We start from the raw sequence: 16,130 nt of genomic DNA, 5'->3' as shown, positions 1-16,130 counted from the left end.
TGCAGGAGCACTAAATCTCTGGCAGTTAAGACTTGTTCATATGAAAGGTTAGCGGTGTGTGTGTGTGCGTGCGTGTGTGTGTGCGCTTGTGTGTGTTTGTGTGTGCGCGTGTGTTTGTGTGTGTGTTTGTGTGTGTGTTTGTGTGTGTTTGTGTGTGTGCTTGTGTGCGTGCGTGCGTGCGTGCGTGCGTGCGTGCGTGCGTGCGTGCGTGCGTGCGTGCGTGCAGGGTAGGGTGTGTAACGCTCGCTCTGTGTTTGCAGGTTAAGAAGGTGGTGAAGACCATCACCACGCGCACCGTCATCCCGTCCGTGTCAGACACCCTCTCCCTGGACGACGGGCCCCCTGTGACCGGCCCCCCCATGGGGCACGGGGGCTATGCCACCGTGGACCGAATGTACCGGCAGGGTGGGGGCGGGGTGGCGGATTACCCAACCTCCACCGTACCACGGAACTACCACTACGGCCCCCCGGCGGGGTACGAGGACTACCGGCCCGGGCCCCCCTCTGAGGCCTACTCCAGTCTGAGCCGCGGGGCTCGCATGGACGAGCGCTACCGGTGAGCCACCTTTCTCTTTCCTCCTCCCCTCTTTCTCTCTCCTCCTCTCCCCTCTCTCTCTTTCCTCCTCCCCTCTCCCCTCTCTCTCTTTCCCCTACCTCCCTCCCTCCTCTCCCCTCTCTCTCTTTCCCCTACCTCCCTCCCTCCCTCCCCTCTCTCTCTCTTTCCTCCTCTCCCCCCTCTCTCTTTCCTCCTCACCCCTCTTTCCTCTTTCTTCCTCTCCCCCCTCTCTCTTTCCTCCTCTCCCCTCTCTCTCTTTCCTCCTCTCCCCCCTCTCTCCTCTTTCCCTCCCTCCCCCCCAGTTGGTCTGAAATGCTATGGATGTTTGGTTTTTGGGTTTTTGTGTGACTGAATCATTGAGCTGAAGCGAGCATGCCGCCCCCCCAGGCCGGTGGACGGGTACCGCACGCTGGACTCGGGGTACCGTGGCCCGGCCCGGCAGCAGCTGGACCCCTACGCTGCGCAGCCGCAGGTGCGCATGGGCAGCAACGTGGACCTGCAGCGCTTCGTCCCCGAGCCCTACGGCCTGGAGGACGACCAGCGCAGCCTGGGCTACGACGAGCCCGACTACGGCATGGGGCCCCCGCCTCACTACGGCACCGTGCCCCGCCTGGGCCCTGCGCGCTACGGGCCCCCCCGCAGAGTGGGGTGAGTCTGTGCTCCGTGGGCTCATTCCTAATGACCTTGGTGTGGGGGGGTTGTAATGACCTTGGGGGGGGGGGGGGGGGGTCGTAATGACCTTGGTGTTGGGGGTTCATAATGACCTTGGTGTGTGTGTGGGGGGGGGGGGAGGGGGGGGGTCGTAATGACCTTGGTGTGGGGGGGTCGTAATGACCTTGGTGTGGGGGGATCGTAATGACCTTGGTGTAGGGGGGTCGTAATGACCTTGGTGCGGGGGGGGTGTAATGACCTTGGGGGGGGGGGGGGGGGGGGGTCGTAATGATCTTGGTGTTGGGGGTTCGTAATGACCTTGGTGTGTGGGGTGGGGTGGGGGGGGGGGGGGGGGGGGGGTGGGGTCATAATGACCTTGGTGGGGGGGGTCGTAATGACCTTGGTGTGGGGGGGTTGTAATGACCTTGGGGGGGGGGGGGGGGGGGGGGTCGTAATGACCTTGGTGTTGGGGGTTCGTAATGACCGTAGCCGTGTGCTCTGTGCTCAGGAGCTACGAGGGCGCTCTGGACCGGGACATGAGCGAAATGCATTACTGGGGTGGAGGAGCCCCCCTGGCCCAGGGGGAGAGGGGCAGCATGGCCTCTTTGGACAGCACCCTGCGCAAGGGCCCCCCTCCGACTGGCTGGAGACAGCCGGAGCTACCCGAGGTCATCGCCATGCTCAACTACCGCCTGGACCCGGTCAAGAGCAATGCTGCCGCCTTCCTGCAGCACCTCACCTACAAGAACGACAAGGTAACTACACCCCACCTAGAGGAACAACACTGTAACTACACCCCACATAGAGGAACAACACTGTAACTACACCCCACCTAGAGGAACAACACTGTAACTGCACCCCACCTAGAGGAACAACACTGTAACTACACCCCACCTAGAGGAACAACACTGTAACTACACCCCACCTAGAGGAACAACACTGTAACTACTCCAAATGAGGGTGTTCAGCTCCCCAGACCCCCCTGGCTGTGCTGTCGGGACATGCTTGCTGACCCTGACCCTAACCCCCAGGTGAAGTCGGAGGTGCGGAGGATGAAGGGGATCCCCTCGCTGGTGTCTCTGCTGGACAACCCCAGAAAGGAGGTGCACCACGCTGCCTGTGGAGCCCTGAAGAACATCTCCTACGGCCGAGACCACGACAACAAGATCGCCATCAAGAACTGCGACGGGGTGCCTGCGCTGGTGCGTCTGCTGAGGAAGGCCACAGACCAGGACCTGACCGACACCATCACAGGTACTTCTACCTGTACCTATACCTGTACATACAACTGACCGACACCATCCCAGGTACTTCTACCTGTACATACAACTGACCGACACCATCACAGGTACTTCTACCTGTACCTATACCTGTACATACAACTGACCGACACCATCACAGGTACTTCTACCTTTACCTATACCTGTACATACAACTGACCGACACCATCACAGGTACTTCTACCTGTACCTATACCTGTACATACAACTGACCGACACCATCACAGGTACTTCTACCTGTACCTATACCTGTACATACAACTGACCGATACAATCACAGGTACTTCTACCTGTACCTATACCTGTACATACAACTGACCGACGCCATCACAGGTACTTCTACCTGTACCTATACCTGTACATACAACTGACCGACACCATCACAGGTACTTCTACCTGTACCTATACCTGTACATACAACTGACCGACACCATCACAGGTACTTCTACCTGTACCTATACCTGTACATACAACTGACCGACGCCATCACAGGTACTTCTACCTGTACCTATACCTGTACATACAACTGACCAACACCATCACAGGTACTTCTACCTGTACATACACCTGTACCAATACCTGACCGACACCATCACAGGTACATACACTTGTACCAATACCTGTACATACACCTGACAGACACCATCACAGGTACATACACCTGACCAACACCATCACAGGTACCTGTACCTGTTCACACACCTGACCGACACCATCACAGGTACCTATTCCTGTACATACATCTGTACCAATACCTGATCGACACCATCTCAGGTACATACACCTGTACATACACCTGACCGACACCATCACAGGTAACTTGCATACATCTGCATTGTGGGAGCTAGAATCCAGTTTTTTGAGAATGGCCCTCACTCCCCTTCCCCAGGTACCCTGTGGAACCTGTCGTCCCACGACTCGGTGAAGATGGAGATTGTGGACCACGCCCTGAACGCGCTGTCCACGGAGGTGATGGTGCTGCACTCGGGCCTGGAGCAGGGGGGGGCCGAGGAGAGCTGCAAGCCCCGCCACCTGGAGTGGGAGGCGTCCCTGACCAACACCACCGGCTGCCTCAGGTAGGCTCACCTGCGCCAGGCCACAATTAACCCCCCCCCCTTACTGAGAGAGCCAGGCAACAGTAACAGCCCACCCACTTTATTGAGAGTTCACAGTAAATGGTAAATGGACTGCATTTATATAGCGCTTTTATCCAAAGCGCTTTACAATTGATGCCTCTCATTCATCCATTCACACACACACTCACACACCAACGGTGAAAGGCTGCCATGCAAGGTACCAATCAGCTCATTGGGAGCAGTTAGGGGTTAGGTGTCTTGCTCAGGGACACTTCGACACGCCCAGGGCGGGGATCGAACCGGCAACCCTCCGACTGCCAGACAGCCGCTTTTACCTCCTGAGCTATGTCGCCCCCCCCTAGCAGTAACCCCCCCTCCCCTGCCCCCCCCAACCCCCCCACCCCCCCCCCTCTCAGGAACGTGAGCTCGGAGCGCAGCGAGGCTCGCCGTAAGCTGAGGGAATGCACCGGATTGGTCGACTCGGTTATGTACATCGTCCAATCACAGATCGACCGCAAAGAAGTGGATAACAAGGTACCCAGGCTGGATTCATTCTCACGCGAGTGTGTGTGTGTGTGTGTGTCTGGGGGGGGGGGGGGGGGGTGGGTGTCTGTATCTTATGGTTTTGTTGAAGCAAACTGCTGCAATTAGGGCTGTTGGTTCTTCTCCTAATAGTACTACACTCTTTTGACAGGCAAATAAAATTATTTATAATTGGGGATAATTTGTGGAAATATTTTTGTAATTTGTAAATATTTTGTGCGAGTAAGGAGGAAGTGCATCTCTTGTTTCTTTCTCCTGTCTTACAGTGAACATATTTGCTCTTCTTTTAGTAACCATGAGTTTTTTTAATCTGCGTTTTCAGTTGCATGTGTGGTCACTGAGCCTGTACTTGATCATGGTTCCATCTCTGCTCCGTGTCTCTAACAGAGAAGAGATTTTATTTTGGGATTGTGTTTCTTTGTTCCAATGGTCCAAACAGGAGTTTTTGATGTGTTTTATAATTTGGTTCTGACAGTTCTGACAGTATTGCTCCAGCAGATCCAGGTTCTGCTGCAATCCTTGTTCAGTGGGTGGCAGCAGGACCAGGTCATCTGTATAGAGCGAGAATTTAACTTCTGTGCTAAGGGTGAGGCCAGGAGCTGAAGATTGTTCCAGTAACACCGCTAACTCATTGGTGTAGAGCAGGGATCATCAACTCTGGCCCTCAAATCCAAATCCTGCCCTGGTTCTCTCTTCTTCCGGGTAATTAGTGCTACTGATTGGCCAGATTGGTCTTCACACCTGACTCCCAGGCAAAGGGAGGGTGGAAAACCAGCAGTTCTCGGCCCTCGAGGACCATGAGTTGCTGATCCCTGGTATAGAGATTGAACAATGTACTCAAACTGCAGCCCTGCCTCACCCCACACCCCGGTGTGAAGAAATTAGTTTTGTTTTTTTTACATATTTATTTAATTATGACATACTCTTTACCCCCTACACCATTAGAGGATTCTGATTGTCCCTTGATCATTGATTCAAGTATCTTCAGCTTTTCTCAAAGTAGTAGTTTTTGTTCCAAATTGAGATCATCCTGAGAGAATTCTGTATGTAGTTTTTTAAGTATATGGTTTCTGCGGTTTCTGTATTTGGTTTTTACAGATTTCACCATTTTGAATAGCTGATTCTTTGGGTGTTTTGGGTGTATTCCATTTTTCCCAGAACTGATTTTAACCCTGTAAGAAGTTTCATAAATTAGTTTTTGTTTCTTTAGTTTTAAGGTTTGTTTATAAAATGAAAGAATTTGACGATATTTGAGACTCAGTCGGGATGGTGTGGTTCGTCCCTCAGCTGACGGAGAACAGCGTGTGCCTTCTGCGGAACCTGTCCTATCAGGTCCACCGTGAGATCCCTGGGTTCGAGCGCTACCAGGAGGCCGCGCCCATAAACCAGGGCCCCGCCCCCAGCTCCTCGCAGAAGACTGGCTGCTTCAGCTCACGCAAGGGCAAAGGTCAGCGTGCTACTGCCCCCCAACCCTGCAGCTACTGCCCCCCAACCCTGCAGCTACTGCCCCCCAACCCTACGGCTACTGCCCCCAAACCCTGCAGCTACTGCCCCCCAACCCTGCAGCTACTGCCCCCCAACCCTACGGCTACTGCCCCCAAACCCTGCAGCTACTGCCCCCCAACCCTGCAGCTACTGCCCCCCAACCCTGCAGCTACTGCCCCTCAACCCTGCAGCTACTGCCCCCCAACCCTACGGCTACTGCCCCCCAACCCTGCAGCTACTGCCCCCCAACCCTACAGCTACTGCCCCCCAACCCTACGGCTACTGCCCCCAAACCCTGCAGCTACTGCCCCCCAACCCTGCAGCTACTGCCCCTCAACCCTACAGCTACTGCCCCCCAACCATGCAGCTACTGCCCCCCAACCATGCAGCTACTGCCCCCCAACCCTGCAGCTACTGCCCCTCAACCCTGCAGCTACTGCCCCTCAACCCTACAGCTACTGCCCCCCAACCATGCAGCTACTGCCCCCCAACCATGCAGCTACTGCCCCCCAACCCTGCAGCTACTGCCCCCCAACCCTGCAGCTGCTACCCCCCAACCCTACAGCTACTGCCCCCCAACCCTGCAGCTACTGCCCCTCAACCATGCAGCTACTGCCCCTCAACCCTACAGCTACTGCCCCCCAACCATGCAGCTACTGCCCCCCAACCATGCAGCTACTGCCCCCCAACCCTGCAGCTACTGCCCCCCAACCCTGCAGCTGCTACCCCCCAACCCTACAGCTACTGCCCCCCAACCCTGCAGCTACTACCCCTCAACCCTGCAGCTACTACCCCCCAACCCTACAGCTACTGCCCCTCAACCCTGCAGCTACTGCCCCTCAACCCTACAGCTACTGCCCCCCAACCATGCAGCTACTGCCCCCCAACCATGCAGCTACTGCCCCCCAACCCTGCAGCTACTGCCCCCCAACCCTGCAGCTGCTACCCCCCAACCCTACAGCTACTGCCCCCCAACCCTGCAGCTACTACCCCTCAACCATGCAGCTACTACCCCCCAACCCTGCAGCTACTGCCCCCCAACCCTGCAGCTACTGCCCCTCAACCATGCAGCTACTACCCCCCAACCCTGCAGCTACTGCCCCCCAACCCTGCAGCTACTGCCCCCCAACCATGCAGCTACTGCCCCTCAACCCTACGGCTACTGCCCCCCCACCCTGCAGCTACTGCCCCCCAACCCTGCAGCGCCCCTTGCTGGTGTGTGTGGGGATGTGGGGTTTCTGTTGGAAAGGTGCGCTCTGAAGATTTTGGGAGTGTTGGCAGTGATGAGTGGGATCTCTGTTTCTGTGCTGAGTTAAAGGCTCAGTGAGCTCTGTGTCTGCAGTGATTGGAGGATTTGGGGTTCACTGCTGGGGTGTAATACAGCTTGTTGCTTAAAGGGTGTTGGCACTTGGGTGTTTGGGTCATTTCTCATACCAAAATCTCTCTCTCTCTCTCTCCTAATTTACCATTAATTTCCCCATTTTTTTCTTTTTCTCCTCGCTCTTTCCTTCCCTCTTGCTGCCTTCTGTCCTGGTAGACGAGTGGTTTTCTAAAGGTAAGAGTTTTCGCTTTTACGTGTGCATGTGCAGCCCTGTCTGCCTGTCTGTCTGACTGTCTGTCTGTCGGTGGTGCATGTGATGCGCAGTGGGCCTCTTTCTCCTGCCTCCGTTCCACCAATCAGAGCAGAGCAGCAGTGGAGGACCCTGTGAGCGCGCTCGTCTGCTTGCCAGTGAAGCGCAGCGTAAATGTTTAACGGCTGCAGCTCGGGTGGCACCGTCGCCTGGGGCTCGGATTGTCCTCACGCTGCGGATAAAATGGCGCTTGGCTGCAGAGTGCGGTCTCTGACGGGTCACTGAGCTTGGCCAAGTAGCCCAAGTATTTATCTGCTGTTGATTGTGAGATGTTACGCCAGTAAAAGATTTCTATTACTTTGCTAAATTATCCAAACCAAACCAGTGAATAGCACAGGTGGTGTCACAGCCATACCTAATCCTTCATTTTAAACTCGCTGGCTGTCCATACATAATGGATATAAGTGTTTAGAATTTGTACTTTTTGATTGCCATAGTTAACTTGGCCTGGGGTTGTCCTGGCCATGTCTCTGCGTGGCAGTCTGGGAATGCTGTTAACGCTGCTGCTCATAATAATCAGCCAGATGCTTCCGCTGTATTAAATCAGACCAGACCCTCTGCCTAATGAATGGAATGTAGTTGGCTTGTATTGGCTGTCAACTGGTAGCAGCGCCATCAGCTGCCTTGTTTTCACTGCAGGATCTCGTGCACAATGTTCTCCACCTGCTCATCCATTCGGCTCCCTTATTAGATCACGTGTTTTATTTTTCTACACTGAGGTGTGTGATTGGGTTAAATCTGCAGTGTGGTTGTGTCTGATTGGTTACTCCTGCTCTGTTGGCTGTTGTGTTTACACTGAGGCGCGTGATTGGGTTAAATCTGCAGTGTGGTTGTGTCTGATTGGTTACTCCTGCTCTGTTGGCTGTTGTGTTTACACTGAGGCGTGTGATTGGGTTAAATCTGCAGTGTTGTTGTGTCTGATTGGTTACCTCTGCTCTGTTTGCTGCTGCCTTTAGGGAAGAGAGAGGCTGATGACCCCACTGCGGACATGATTGACATTCCAAAGAGGACCACACCTGCCAAAGGTAACATACCACTGCTCGTGCACCTGTCTGTGCTCAGTTCTAACCCCAGTCTGAACAACTGCTGCACAGTCTTGGTCTGACTGGGATTACGTCTAGCAGTAATTCAGTCCGCTTGTGACACAGGTTTTGGTTGCCATGGCTACTGGCTTGCAAAACGGGCATAGTGGGCCGTCTTGGTCAGTCAGTTTTCTGCCAAACGATCACCCCTCTTTCACAGTCAGGGAGGTTTCTTCTTGCAGCCGTGCTAGTCATAATTACAGGCAAGCAGGCCAGTCCAGAATTTTTTTTTACCTGCGCGGTGCATGCTGGGATGCCATTTGCTTCCTTAATGGGTTGGCCGCGTGGAAGCCTTGTTTACCCAGCAGCCAGTGCATGGGCCATGCTGATTAGTGTGTCTTTGCCTGCTGGGTGAACTAGAGCAGTTTGGCTGGTCCTGCGCTCGCAGTAACATGTCTCTGCCCCCCCCCACGGTGCAGGGTTCGAGCTGCTGTTCCAGCCAGAGGTGGTGCGCGTCTACACCTCCCTGCTGAAAGAGAGCAAGAACCCCGTGGTGCTGGAGGCTGCAGCTGGAGCCGTCCAGAACCTGTGTGCTGGGCGCTGGACCGTGAGTGACCGCACCCTACCCCCACACCACCGCACCCTACCCCCCCACCACACACCACCGCAACCCTAACCCCCGCACCGCACACCACCGCACCCCTAACCCCCCCACTGCACACCACCGCACCCCTAACCCCCCCACCGCACACCACCGCACCCCTAACCCCCCACCACACACGACTGCACCCTACCTCCTCACCGCACACCACCACACCTCTAACCCCCCACCGCACACCACCGCACCCTACCCCCCCACCACACACCACCGCACCCCTACTCGCCTCTCCCTCCTCCCCGACCACAGCCCAAACATTTGTGTTTCTGTCAGTAGTGTGAGTAATGTGTGTGAGTTGTGTGTGTGTGTGTGTAATATGTGTGTGTGAGTTGTGTGTGTGTGCGTAACGTGTGTGAGTAATGTGTGTGTGTGAGTAACGTGTGTGTGTGTAATGTGTGTGTGTGTGTATTATGTGTGAGTTGTGTGTGTGTGTAATGTGTGAGTTGTGTGTGTGTGTGTAATGTGTGTGTGTATATTGTGTGTGTGAGTTGAGTGTGTCTGTGTAACGTGTGTGTGTAACGTGTGTGTGTGTAATGTGTGTGTGTGTGTAATGTGTGTGCGTGTAGTGTGTGTGTGTGTGTAATATGTGTGTGTGTGTAATGTGTGTGTGTAATATGTGTGTGTGTAATATGTGTGTGAGGTGTGTGTGTGTAATATGTGTGAGTAACGTGTGTGTGTGTGTATTATGTGTGTGAGTAACGTGTGTGTGGTGTAATATGTGTGTGTGTGAGTAACGTGTATGTGTGTGTGTGTGTGTGTGTGTGTAATGTGTGTGTGTGTGTGTGTGTCTCTCAGTATGGACGCTATATCCGCGCGGTGCTGCGGCAGGAGAAGGGCTTGTGTGTGTGTGTGTGTGTGTGTGTGTGTGTGTGTGTGTGTGTGTGTAATGTGTGTGTGTGTGTGTCTCTCAGTATGGACGCTATATCCGCGCGGTGCTGCGGCAGGAGAAGGGCGTGTGTGTGTGTGTGTGTGTGTAATGTGTGTGTGTGTGTGTGTCTCTCAGTATGGACGCTATATCCGCGCGGTGCTGCGGCAGGAGAAGGGCTTGTGTGTGTGTGTGTGTGTGTGTGTGTGTAATGTGTGTGTATGTGTCTCTCTCAGTATGGACGCTATATCCGCGCGGTGCTGCGGCAGGAGAAGGGCTTGCCGATGATGACGGAGCTGCTGACGCACGGGAACGACCGTGTGGTGCGGGCCATGTCTGGAGCCCTGAGGAACCTCGCCATCGACGCCAGGAACAGGGACCTGCTCGGTGAGTCTGCCTGTGTATTTACACGCATGTGCCTGTGTGCCTGTGTATAGCTGTATGTGTTAGCTTGTATGTGGTTGTATACATTAGCATGAGTGTAGCTGTATACGTTAGCATGTGTATAGCTGTATATGTTGGCATGTGTACAGCTGTATACATTAGCATGTGTATGGCTGTGTATGTTAGCATGTGTAGAGCTGTATACATTAGCGTATGTATAGCTGTATAAGTTAGCATATGTGTATAGCTGTATACGTTAGCATGTGTATAGTTGTATATGCTAGCATTTGTATAGCTGTATACATTAGCATATGTATAGCTGTATACGTTAGCATAGGTGTATAGCTGTATACATTAGCATATGTATAGCTGTATATGTTAGCATAGGTGTATAGCTGTAGATATTGGTAGATGTGTAGCTGCAGCGGTGTGGTGCGTTAGCGCTTTGCTCTCTGTGCAGGGAAGCACGCCGTGCCGAACCTGGTGGCGAACCTGCCGGCGGTGGGACAGCAGCAGCCGGTGCGCGCGCTGTCGGAGGAGACGGTGGTGTCCGTGCTCAGCACGCTGGCCGAGGTGCTGGGCTCCAGCGTGGACGCCGCCAAAACACTGCGCGCCGCGCAGGGCATCGAGAGGCTGGTGCTCATCAACAAGGACGGGTGAGTTATTGCATAGTAATTACACCACATGCAGTATCCAGACAGGTAAGTTATTACATAGTAATTACACCATATGCAGTACCCAGACAGGTACGTTATTACACAGTAATTACACCACATGCAGTAACCTGGCACACAAGTTATTACACAGTAATTATATGGTAACAGTATGCAGTTACTGGATGGGTATGTTATGACACGGTAATTACATGGCAGTGATGGAATATGCAGTAACTGGACGTGTTGGCTATTGCACAGTAATTACAGCATGGAGTAACCAGTGAGAGCAGAGGTTTGAGAAGCAGGGCAGGTGCTGCGGATTTTGTGTGTGTGTGTGTGACGATGTGGCTGTTCCCGTAGGAACCGGACTGAGCGTGAGGTTCGAGGGGCGGGGCAGGTCCTGCAGACGGTGTGGGGCTTTAAGGAGCTCCGTAAGACGCTGGAGAAGGACGGCTGGAAAAAGACGGATTTCATGGTGAACCTGAACCCCCCCACTGCACCCCGCAGCAACGGGGCCTACGAGGACAGCACCCTGCCACTCATGGATCGTGGTGAGCATCCTGCCCCTAACGGGAGAGGCTAAAGGGGAGGGGTTAAAGGCCTGTAAGGGGAGGGGCTAAAGGCCTGTAAGGGGAGGGGCTAAAGGCCTGTAAGGGGAGGGGCTAAAGGCCTGTAAGGGGAGGGGTTAAAGGCCTGTAAGGGGAGGGGTTAAAGGCATGTAAGGGGAGGGGCTAAAGGCCTGTAAGGGGAGGGGCTAAAGGCCTGTAAGAGGAAGGGCTAAAGGCCTGTGAGGGGAGGGGCTACAGGCCTGTAAGGGGAGGCTTGGGTTAGCCAACAAATAATCAGGTTAACAAGGTAAACACAGCTTCTATCTTCACTTCATGTTGGCGAGATTAAACGATAAATTAAATTTAGAAGAATCGCTAAGTACACATAAGGAAGAAATATACAACACTGTTAACTACTTCTGTTAACCTGCACGTAACCCTCCCCTTAGCTGCTCCTCCCCCTTGGCTCCTCCCCATGGCTCCCAAGTGGTTTCTGAAGCAGGTGCATGTTTAATGGTCTCTGTCTGTCTGTGTAGGAGAGAAGATGGACAGAGAGGCTGACATGATCCCTCTGAATGATATGGGACCAGGTGAGGCTTTGTGGTGTGTGTGTGTGTGTGTGTGTGTGTGTGTGTGTAATGGGCTGGTATTAGTGTGTGTGTGTGTTTGTAATGGGCTGGTATTGGTGTATGTTGTTGATGTAAGGTTTCTGTTACAGATGCGTACTCCACACTAGATCCCAGAGAGAGGAGAAATACTTTAGACAATTCTCTGGACATGGCAGACAGAGATGATGTACAGGTAACACACTCGCACACGTGCACTCACGAACGCATGTCCACACCCACCCACACACAAACACACACACTCACACGCAGTCTCACACACACACACACACACACACACACATTTCTCCTTAGTGGCACACTGTTGTCTTTGCTGTCTTTGCTGAAGGGATGGGGATCACTCACTAACTCACTCCTTTCTTCTTTCTCTCTCTCTCCCCTTCACTGACCCCTCTCCCTCTCCCTCTCTCAGGGGGAGTTATATGGGGCCAGAGTGGGCTCCCTGCCTCTGGTTGACTCTTACGATGGTTAGCCCTAACCCCCCCACACTCCCTGCATGTCACAGCGTGGTACGTGTCTGCATGGCTAGTGTGTGTGTCTGTGTTAGTGCCCCTCCCCTCATGTGATTGGTTAGTTTTTGCTCTGTGTGCTGTCCCGCCCCTCTGATTGCATGTGAGCTGTACAGGCTCTCTCCCTCCCCCCCTCCCCAGATGCTGGTTTCACTAATCCCAGCCCCCCCAGCTTTTACCAAGCCCTGTCCCCAGACACAGCTTTTACCAAGCCCTGTCCCCAGACACAGCTTTTACCAAGCCCTGTCCCCAGACACAGCTTTTACCGAGCCCTGTCCCCAGACACAGCTTTTACCGAGCCCTGTCCCCAGACACAGCTTTTACCAAGCCCTGTCCCCAGACACAGCTTTTACCGAGCCCTGTCCCCAGACACAGCTTTTACCGAGCCCTGTCCCCAGACACAGCTTTTACCAAGCCCTGTCCCCAGATGTAGGTTTCACTAAGCTCCACCCCTCATTCAGGTTTCACTAAGCCCCACCCCTACACCCAGCCACAGGTTTCACTAAGCCCCACCCCCACCCCCAGCAACCGATTTCACTAAGCCCCACCCCCAGCCACAGGTTTCACTAAGCCCTGCCCCTCAGACGTCAGGTTTCACTAAGCCCCTCCCCTCAGATGCAGGTTTCACTAAGCCCCGCCCCTCATGCAGGTTTCACTAAGCCCCTCCCTCTTTCTCTCTCCCTGCTGCAGAAAAACTGATGGTCTGCATCACTCAGAGAGACTTGCCTGCCGCCTGCCACTGCTGACCTACAGGAGAGACCGCATAGAGACCACACACCCTACAGGAGAGACCACTCAGAGACCACACACCCCATGAGAGAGACTGCACCCCTACAGGAGAGACCGCATAGAGACCACACACCCCTTGATAGAGACTGCACCCCTACAGGAGAGACCGCACTGAGACCACACATGCATCTGAGAGAGACCACACATAAACCACACACCCCATGAGAGAGACTGCACAGAGACTACACCCTGACAGGAGAGACTGCACCCTAACAGGAGAGACTGCACAGCTATTAAAGAGCATGCACATTACAGACTGGCTGTGTGTGCTGTCCCCTGTGCTGCAGTGTTGTCTGCCCTCACAACTGGCACCCATCGGGACTCGATCCCATACCCATCTGTCCTCTGTGCAGGTCACTTATGACTCTGCAGCCATTCGGCCTCCCTAGTAAGACAGCTGTGAGGTCTCTCCTCTAAGACCAGGGGGCCCCACTGACCCAACAACCCAACACCACTCTACAGCTGTGAGGTCTCTCCTCTAAGACCAGGGGGCCCCACTAACCCAACAACCCAACACCACTACAGCTGTGAGGTCTCTCCTCTAAGACCAGGGGGTCCCACTAACCCAACAACCCAACACCACTACAGCTGTGAGGTCTCTCCTCTAAGACCTGGGGGCCCCACTTGCCCAACAACCCAACACCACTATATAGCTGTAAGGCCACTCCTCTAGGACCAGGGGGCCTCACTGACTAAACAACCCAACACCACTGTAGAACTGTAAGGTCTCTCCTTTTAGACCAGGGGGGCCCAGTGACCAAACAACCCAACACCACTGCGCAACTGTGAGGTGTCTCCTCTGGTGAGTGGTGTAGTGTACCAGGGAGGAGCCTCTGGGCAGTGTTCAGATGGCCGGTCCCTGTAGGCTGTGGGAATCTCTTGGGCGCAGCAGCAATCTGTAAACAGCGCAGTCTCCATCTTTATTCAAAGCTCTCTTTCCTCAAAGCACTCTTTTTCTGACAATCATAATTACTGCTGATGTGGTAATGGTTCGTAGTGTTGACTCTTCACAAGGGGGCGTGTCTTCCTGCTGATGCCATCCTCCTTACTCCCTCCCCCCTGCATCCAGCCTCGCAGCTCATTGGACGTTTGTTTTGGACCCTTTCCTGTAAATACAATTTAGCAGTTGTGGCCCCGCAGTATGTAAATTGAGAGAGACTGTGGTATAGAGCTTTCCTGTTGATTTATACTGCTTTAGATTGATGAGCTTTCTCTGAACTTAAGACCGTCTGTGTCTCCTCTCCACCTCCCTCATACTTTAATATCCTTTCCTTCCCCCTCCTATTCTGTTCTCACTCTCCTTCACCTCCCCACCCCCCCCCCCCCCCCTATGTCAATGTGGCACCGGCTCCTTGTAAATCTGTGAACATCCGCTCTCTTATCTGTAAAAACTCCATATTGGAAGCCAAAATGAGCCATTAGCTGAAGTTGAGCATGAATTTAGGATCCTTTCAGACCCTCTGTAGCCTCAGGTTTAGTAGAAAAATCTACAGATGAATGTTTGGTCCTACAATATAGGCACTGGGAGTCTGATCGTCAGCCTCGTTCTGGGTGTGGTCGGGCTGATGACATTATTTGGATAATAGTGCGTTTTATGTATTTATGTAGAATGAAAGTACCTGATTTATCCCCGGGGGCGGGAGTCCTGTTTAATCTGAACTGAAACGGCCGCAGATTAGTAATCCGTTTCTAATTCTTGTTATGGTCCAAGGGGTTCCGCTTAGAAAGGTTCCAAGGTTCTCACTACATTGTGTCCAGGATGGAGAGACTGCATTAAGACCAGGGTCTCTGCCAGTATTGATGGGATTTGTAGTTTTTGGTCTTGTAACTGTGGACTTTACTGCAGTAATGAGGCATCGCTGCAGAAATATGGCTGTTCATCTTGGTCTCAGAACCCAGGAAGTGGCTGAATAAACACTACAGTTAGGCACTGCCCACACACAGGGTTTGCCATCACACTATGGCTAGGCTCCGCCCACACACAGGGTTTGCCATCACACTACGGCTAGACTCCGCCCACACACAGGGTTTGCCATCACACTATGGCTAGGCTCCGCCCACACACAGGGTTTGCCATCACACTGCGGCTAGGCTCCGCCCACGCACAGGGTTTGCCATCACACTACGGCTAGACTCCGCCCACACACAGGGTTTCCTATAGCCTTACTACTTTATTTAAACCCTGCCTGAAAGGACGGCTGGTTTGACTGGTGATTGATTAGTTCCTGGAGGCCGTTTGCTCTAATAAGGCTAGCGCTTGGCAGATTGCCGCTGGATGTGCTGTGTCTCAGCGCTGCAGTGGGTCTGAAGGCCGTGTCTGCAGGGCGGGCTCAGAGACCGTTGGAGGGACTGAGGGCCGGGCGCATGGGGGAGGGGGACAGAGTGGGTGCCTTTCTCACCGCTTTACAATTTGGGAGAAATTTTATGTTCAGGAGTGATTGGGAGTATAGACCTGATCTTTTTTTTGTTTTGTTTTGTTTTTGATAAAAAGAATTAAGCACATATAACTTTATATGAAAAGAAAATCCTTTTTAATTTTTTCTTTTTTTTTTTGTTCGGGTTTTTATGCATTTTTTATATATATATTGTCTTAAGATTTGGGGATTCTTGTTTTGAGGGTGCGGTTGGTAAATGCTTATGCAATCAGTTTTTTTTAATTCTGAAATTATATGGATGATTTCTTTAAGCGGAGGCCATGGCTCAGCTTTTCAGCCATTATAACACTAATTGATAGTTAAATCATTAAAAAACATCTCTTTGCCTTCTTTAAAGTTGCACATTTCTTTCACTGAAGTATGTAACTAGCAATACTGTTTTCTTTGTTTTTTAAATAAAAATCTTTTTTTTCAGA

The 16,130-nt window shown here is 53.0% G+C and overlaps 1 protein-coding gene across 8 annotated transcripts in view; it reads left to right on the top strand.

The window, feature by feature from the left end:
• ctnnd1 (catenin (cadherin-associated protein), delta 1) overlaps window positions 1-16,130 on the top strand; it is a 32,597-nt gene extending 16,467 nt beyond the window's left edge. For 4 of the 8 annotated variants that reach the window (XM_035417744.1, XM_035417749.1, XM_035417750.1 and 1 more), the window contains 17 exons: window positions 261-556; window positions 944-1,204; window positions 1,716-1,962; window positions 2,239-2,461; window positions 3,377-3,563; window positions 3,980-4,097; window positions 5,394-5,553; window positions 7,129-7,146; window positions 8,179-8,247; window positions 8,724-8,851; window positions 10,004-10,154; window positions 10,612-10,807; window positions 11,168-11,358; window positions 11,892-11,945; window positions 12,074-12,156; window positions 12,394-12,448; window positions 13,181-16,130. In XM_035417744.1, coding sequence (XP_035273635.1) covers window positions 261-556; window positions 944-1,204; window positions 1,716-1,962; window positions 2,239-2,461; window positions 3,377-3,563; window positions 3,980-4,097; window positions 5,394-5,553; window positions 7,129-7,146; window positions 8,179-8,247; window positions 8,724-8,851; window positions 10,004-10,154; window positions 10,612-10,807; window positions 11,168-11,358; window positions 11,892-11,945; window positions 12,074-12,156; window positions 12,394-12,448; window positions 13,181-13,236 — 2,493 coding nt within the window. In that variant the 3' untranslated portion in view covers window positions 13,237-16,130. Of the gene's footprint in view, window positions 1-260; window positions 557-943; window positions 1,205-1,715; window positions 1,963-2,238; window positions 2,462-3,376; window positions 3,564-3,979; window positions 4,098-5,393; window positions 5,554-7,128; window positions 7,147-8,178; window positions 8,248-8,723; window positions 8,852-9,697; window positions 9,983-10,003; window positions 10,155-10,611; window positions 10,808-11,167; window positions 11,359-11,891; window positions 11,946-12,073; window positions 12,157-12,393; window positions 12,491-13,180 lie in introns of those variants that run through there. The other 4 variants (XM_035417747.1, XM_035417746.1, XM_035417748.1 and 1 more) reach the window with 4 other exon arrangements.

This window comes from Anguilla anguilla, chromosome 5, assembly GCF_013347855.1.
Source record: "Anguilla anguilla isolate fAngAng1 chromosome 5, fAngAng1.pri, whole genome shotgun sequence".
Lineage (NCBI taxonomy): Eukaryota > Metazoa > Chordata > Actinopteri > Anguilliformes > Anguillidae > Anguilla > Anguilla anguilla.
This window is presented reverse-complemented; position numbering and strand designations above follow the sequence as displayed.